This window comes from Sinocyclocheilus grahami, unplaced genomic scaffold, assembly GCF_001515645.1.
Source record: "Sinocyclocheilus grahami isolate Dianchi unplaced genomic scaffold, SAMN03320097.WGS_v1.1 scaffold221.1, whole genome shotgun sequence".
In the NCBI taxonomy this organism is placed as follows: Eukaryota; Metazoa; Chordata; class Actinopteri; order Cypriniformes; family Cyprinidae; genus Sinocyclocheilus; species Sinocyclocheilus grahami.
In genome coordinates this window covers 1,111,502-1,118,619 of record NW_015505400.1, presented here as the reverse complement: position 1 = coordinate 1,118,619, position 7,118 = coordinate 1,111,502, and the positions used below count along the sequence as shown (strand labels likewise).

General features: G+C 38.0%; 1 protein-coding gene across 1 annotated transcript in view; it reads left to right on the top strand.

Annotated features, from left to right (window-relative positions):
• The first annotated feature begins 2,454 nt into the window (after window positions 1-2,454).
• The window catches only part of LOC107596592 (protein FAM13C-like), a 28,372-nt gene continuing 23,708 nt past the window's right edge, over window positions 2,455-7,118 (top strand). The window contains exons 1-3 of the mRNA XM_016287349.1: window positions 2,455-2,546; window positions 4,827-4,946; window positions 5,136-5,181. Coding sequence (XP_016142835.1) covers window positions 2,455-2,546; window positions 4,827-4,946; window positions 5,136-5,181 — 258 coding nt within the window. The remainder of the gene's footprint in view (window positions 2,547-4,826; window positions 4,947-5,135; window positions 5,182-7,118) is intronic.

Sequence of the window (7,118 nt, the reverse complement as noted above, 5' to 3'; positions counted from 1 at the left end):
TTATGCCGAGTTCACACTGCACGATTTTAGCCCAATTTTTCACTCGCCGACAGGTTTTGTGAAATCGCCGACAAATGCCCGACATCGGAGGCAAATCGTTGCTCGTGCACGCGAGTGACAATCACGCAGTGTGAATTATCAAAGTCGTGATCTGAGGGAATCGCCGATGCGTCACCGACGCTCGCGAAATATTTGGCATGCTAAATATCTGGAGCTGTCGCCGATTCACAATCACGCTGTGTGCAATGATTTCTGACTGAAAAACACATCGGCGATGACCTACAGCCAATGAGAGACCAAGATACAGGGCAGCGGGAAGTTCGGGAGGAGTTATAGACCAGAATATCAGTATTGTAATAGATATATGAACAATTATATCATACAGAAACAAGCACAAACATTTGCTTGACCAGCCACAACATCAGCATAACAGTTACTGCAAAATTATTTACCTGCAACTCTCTTTGCAGAACACACAATCCCTGTTCCCTGCATCTCCCTCCTGCATAATCTGTTTTTCTTTTTCTCCTTGTAGCTGGAAATCAGCTCACAGACAATTTGCGGGCTATATATATATATTTAAAATAATTACAGTCTTGCTCGCGAGAACTCCGGTCTGAAGCACGCAGGTTCTCGCATTATTTCTTTATCACTTCTTGCGTGTGTTTTGTTGTGAAACGTAGTTTGCGGACCAGACCGAGTTGTCGGCGATTCTTCCTGAGAGTGAAGTCATGCAGTGTGAAACCCCCTGTTGCCGATCCATCGTGCAATGTGAACACAGCAGCAACTGACTGCTACCCCAGATAGTCACGCAGTGTTAAAACAACGGCGTATGACAAGTTTGAAAATCGTGCAGTGTGAACTCGGCATTAGTCTTAGTCTTAGTCTTGCCTGTTTTCTCGTGTTCTGATTCCTGCCTGTGTTTCTCAGATAGCCCTTTTGTCTCGCCGTTCGGACTCTGTTTTCTCCTGCCTGGACTATTGCTCGTGTTATTGGATTTACCCTCTTGTCAAGCCCTCTGGATAACGTTTTATGTCACGAATCTGGTCTATGAACTCTCAATTCACTCACCACCAGAGGTCACCCTTCCATTACATTGACTCTCGCACTACACAAACTGTTGCATGTCATCCCGGACTACATATCCCATCATCCATTGCACTGATTGCACACAGCTGTAACCAATCACACATTCACTATATAACACTCACTCTGATCCCTTTCAAACGGCCGAGTATTCTGTCATGGAGCCGATGAGACGAGAGATGTGTGGATGCATCTGCATCTGCATCTGCAAAAGCTTTTATTTAAAGGCGTGGTCAGAAAACAGGCAAGGCAAGGCAAGATTAAGACTAAACAATGTAAACTAGAAATGGCTCCGTAGAGTAGCTATCGCTAGGTGAGTGATATGCGCTAAACAGTACTCCGCAGTTTGAAAGGGATCAGCGTGAGTGTTATATAGTGAATGTGTGATTGGTTACAGCTGTGAGCAATCAGTGCAATGGATGATGGGATATGTAGTCCAGGATGACATGCAACAGTTTGTGTAGTGCGAGAGTCAATGTAATGGAAGGGTGACCTCTGGTGAGTGAATTGAAAGTTCATAGACCGGATTCGTGACAGATATTCTCTTGTTTTTAGAGAATATGTCTTGCAATATTTTATTTCTCTGTTTCAAGCACAAACCGACATTTTTCTTAAATTTATGCTTTAAACAATAACAAAAAGTTTGTGCTGATTTGCCTTGTTACTTCAGGAAATCGGTTAAATTGTGCTAAAACAGTTCGCTGCAAATAATAACACTATCAGCAAGCACAGTATTCTCTTGTTTTTAGAGAATATGTCTTGCAATATTTTATTTCTCTCTGTTTCAAGCACAAACCGACATTTTTCTTAAATTTATGCTTTAAACAATAACAAAAAGTTTGTGCTGATTTGCCTTGTTACTTCAGGAAATCGGTTAAATTGTGCTAAAACAGTTCGCTGCAAATAATAACACTATCAGCAAGCACAGTTCATTCTTAATCAAATCCCCCATCTCATGGCAATTCATAACTATTTTACATTTTGGCAAATTGGTGGCTAATTCATATAATAATATTATCCCTTAAAAGTTCATTTCTGATGCTGTTGTTGACTGTTTCAGTTCTCAGAGTTTAGCCTCTCGCTTGGCTGGCTGCACGCTCGCACATTTCTTCCTGTTCCACAGGACCCGGTCAGGACAGTCCCGCAGTATAGCTACCCTGATTCCGCCAGTAGGCATGGGTCACCATCTCTACACGTGAGTCCTAGTGCACCAGATCTGTCAAGACACATCACACCATATCGAAAGCTCGTCCTCTCTGTCTCTCTCAGACACACACACGGGCTATTTGGGACTGATCAAGACCATGTTTTTTGTAGATATTTTCAGTGCCTGCCAAGTCAAGCCTGGGACACCTGCACCATGCAAATATGAGCTCTCTGAGGCAATCTGTGGGGATTTCACAAACAACAGCACCAAGTGGCCAATCCAATGATGCTGAAATCTGTCATCCTTCACTGAGGTAAGACCTTTCCCAGAGGAAAAAACAATTGCTCAGAGGTTGCTCTTTCTTAGCTTAGGAGTCTTAACCCTATTTGATACATAAATGTCTAAGGCCTGTAAATGATCAACATAATCAAAACTTTGCTGAAAAACATGTATAATTCTAAAGCCTTTTAGTATAATTCTAAAAACGTTCACCTTCAGGTTGTGAAATCTATTTGTTGTAAAATTTGTAATGATTTTTATGAAGTGAATGTAAAAATAAATGTTATATTGTTAGTAATGTTTCAATATGACCTGGACTGAAGGAATATAGGTTTACATCCATACATTTTTTTTTATTTTTTTTTTTTAGAAAAATCATGTTATCAGGTTTTTGAAGAGCATTTATTTGTTCATCTCTCAGTCATCATTGTATTGGATTGCATTATATGATTCACCCCCTACAATGAAAACCACAGAACATAAAACGAAGCATTAGAATATCCTCTTTTTATGATGTATTATTGGGAGATAGAGAATGACAACTGATATTCATATGCATTTTATTTTTTTTTAAGTAGTCTGCTATATTGTTTTAAAAATGTCATTAACATTACAAGCTGTCAGAATTCCATCTTACTTTTTGGCCATATAAATATCAGCAACTGCACCAAATTTCATATTTTTGTTCAGTATGGGCCTCTGAATAAAAAGTCATGAGTATGAGCTCCATATTCATATCATACTATATGGGCCATAAAAACGTATGATGTATCAAATATGAAAATTTTTGTTGAGTAAAAGCTGACATGACACTATAGCCCGAAATTGAGCCAGTAGATAAAACAATTATAATAATAAATTAATTATTATTATAATTGTTTTATCTAATGCTCAATCAACTAAATTTCTAAAAATTTAATTTTGGGAGGCTATAGTTTCATGTCAGATTTTACAGGATTAATGGAGCTTTCGATTAGGTCTTTTATAAGAAGTTTATGAGAAATTAAGCATTAGCGTTAGTTCTGGCATGTCACGTGAGTCTCAGCTGATCACATCTATAGGAATACGACACCTATCGCGGCATTCCTATATAAGCGCTATTCAGCAGCTTTTCAGCTTGCTCCGGAGCAAATTACCCTCCATCCCCAGCTCCTCCTTTTGCCACAGTCAGGACTTGGCTTTCTGATATTCCTCGCTAATCAGACTCCTTTATCTTGAATAAAGTGTTACACTTAAATATCATTAAGTGCATTAATAATATCTGCCTTGTTCTGTTCTGTTAACCCTGGGGGGGGTTATTATTGCTGCTCTCCCTGCTCATTCATTACAGGCTGCATGGATGGGCAGGGAGTTTTTTTTTGTTGCCCAGAACAGAACCATACCACCAAACCAAACTTTATGCGAAGTATCTATCATTTTGACGTTAGTGGTCCTGACAGAGATAAAAAGACACAAACTGTAAGAGTATAGAGCTATCAAACAAACAGCATTGTTTGGATAACTTGGTCTTTACCGGAATCTCATGAGAAATGTTTGAGTTCATTTTGAGATCTCCGACTGTTTTGATTTGAGCACAGACTGAGATTCTGAAACTCAAGAATAGACATGAGTCATTTTTTCTTTGGAGACAAAAATCGGAGAGGTGGGAAACCTGCTCTCCATTTAATCTCATTGACATCTAGGAGAAACATATCAGATCTCATTAATGATTTTTCTTCTTTGCTAACACCAAACAAAGCATGTTACAAAATCAAATCTATGAGAGCACTAATCAATCATTTGTTTGATGCATTATTGAAGGTATGCCTCAATATCATGTTCCAATAGACCTAGTGAAGTTAATTAGTTTGTATAGCTTCACTCTATGCAGACATACAGTACTGGTTATTAATTACATTAATTATTCACAATCTTTTGGGTGGATGTGCTTTTAAGGTGTGTGCATGTACTGAGCTACAAGCACAGCACGCAGGTTTATGTGACCGGAGTATGTACTGTGATGTGATTCCTTTCTGGTCCTCATGGAAAAGTCCTGAGATGTGAGGAGAATTCCAAAGAGGAAATCTGCGGGATTTTCCCACATCGGCAGGCTGATCATGATTCCCACTTACACATGCACAGAATTCTGAAAGTGTGTTTTTTTTTTTTTTTTTTTTTTTTAATGGTTGTGCTGCTTGGAGTATATGAGATTATTAAAATATGTCTTTAGACAATTAAACAAAATGATGACATCCATGAATTTTAACATCAGTTCAAATGCAACCTGCACAAAAATATTGTGGACATCTTCTGATCTGATTATATCTCTGTCCAGTTGTTTTGTGGGAGATGGAGGCTGTGTGTGTGAAGAGGGAGATCCAGGTTTGCACGGGATTATGGGAGCTGTGCGTGTTGATTGGAGGAACCGGTTCTGTGTTACCTCACCCAATATAAGGTAAGACTCAACATACCAATGCTGAAAGAAAGATGAATTCATTATTTACTGGATCAAGTCTTTTCACAGCCAAATACAGTCACATGATAATTAAATAGTTAGTAAAAAGAAGATATAATACAGGTTATATTACATTTCTCAGACCTGCTACTACCCACTTACCAGGTCTTCTTCCTTCTCATCCTGTAGCTTCACCTTCTTACTGACAGAGGAAGACAAACCTCAAACGCCTGAGGTAAAACACTCTAAAACAGCACATCATCTATGCATATCTTAACTTTAAATGTCACAAAGCTATTTTAATTTCCTTCAAATGCAATCTTTATCGCTTCAAGCAAACATTCAGCTAAAGATGAAAATTCATTTACTTCCCCTTATGTCATTCACAACCTGTATCACACAAATGTCATTACACTAGTCCATATGACTAATGGGCTATATCAATGCAATGAAAGTGAAGTGACGCGACATGTGGTCAAGTATGGTTACCCATACTAGGAATTAGTGCTCTGCGTTTAACCCATCCTAAGTGCACACACACACACACACAGCAGTGAACACACACCCGGAGCAGTGGGCAGCCATTTATGCTGCGGCGCCCGGGGAGCAGTTGGGGGTTCGGTGCCTTGCTCAAGGGCACCTCAGTCAGTGAAGGTGGAAGAGAGCGCTGTACATTTCAAATAATGCAAAGGGTGTGTGCTGTCTCCTATTATTTTATGTGCCATCCTCATCACTTGCTGTTCATAATAAAATGTAAGACTTCGCAAGGAACCATCCATAATTCTTGCGCACATATTAACAATGCCTTGCAAACAATTTGTGTTCTTTTATAGACAATTATGAAAACAAATAAAGGAAAAGGTCAGGATACTTTAAACAAATGAATTAAAAAAAAGACCTGTGAATAACGCTCTGTACATTGAACGAGTTAAGCTTCCTCAGCACAAACAATCTTTGGTGTGACGTTTTAATAATTGTATCCATATTTTGATCAAACTTCAACCTGTTATCAATAATCATTCCTAAATACTTATATTCCTCTACTACATCCACCGGTGTGTCATTAATGACCACCTGTTGAAGTGCAAGTGTATTCTTACTAAAATTGGTGATCATCTCTTTAGTTTGATACATTTAGATCTAATTACATCTCTTAAAAATAAAGGTGCTTCGAAAGGTTCTTTAAGCGATGCCATAAAGAACCATTTTTGGTTCCACAAAGAACCATTCAGTCAAAGGTTCTTTAAAGAACCATCTCTTTCTTACCTTTTTATAATCTGAAGAACCTTCTTTCGCCACAAAGAACCTTTTGTCAAACAGAAAGGTTCTTCTGATGTTAAAGGTTCTTTATGGAACCATTTAGACAAAAAGGTTCTTCTATGGCATCGTGAAGCACCTTTATTTTTAAGAGCGTATTACACCACAAAATAAAATCATACAAAACCGAACCATATTCCTGGTCTGAATATGAAAGCAAGGACAGAAGCACAGTATCATCCGCATATTTGACCAAATAACTGTTGTCTTGTAAACTCTGACATTCATTAGTGTATAATATTAAAAGATTAGGAGAAAGTACACAACCTTGTGGTGAACCTATAGAAATGTTTGTGTCCGATAAAACCACATTTTGCATCATCTACACCTCTTCTAGCGTGATATTCAAACTGCATTGGATCTAGGACCGGTCCAGGGACCGTCATCATATGCTTTATGATCTGTTTTTCAAAAGCTTTCATGACCAAAGAGGTCAAGGCAATCGGACGGTAATCATTCAAAGATTCTGGCTTAGCTTTTTTGGGTATTGGTACAATAATTGAGCTTTTTCATGGATCAGGTACCAAATTCATTGTACTTATTAGATAAAATTAAATTGGTATCATAATTCTCCATTGTCTTATGCTGATTTGATACCCCTGTACTTACTGCAGCCATACTCTTAATTCCTTTCCAGGCGACTTTAAGATTACCATGCATAAACATACCCTCAATCTTATTTTTATAATTACTTTTAGCAATTTTAATTGCCATTTTAACTTCCCTATTTATCTGTTTTTTTTCTTCTCCTCATCAGTCCCCGATAGAAATACTCTCTTCTTCATATTCAGTATACTTCTTTTTTTTTTTTTTTTTTTTTTTTTTTTTTTTTTTTTTTTATTAAATCCTTTGAAA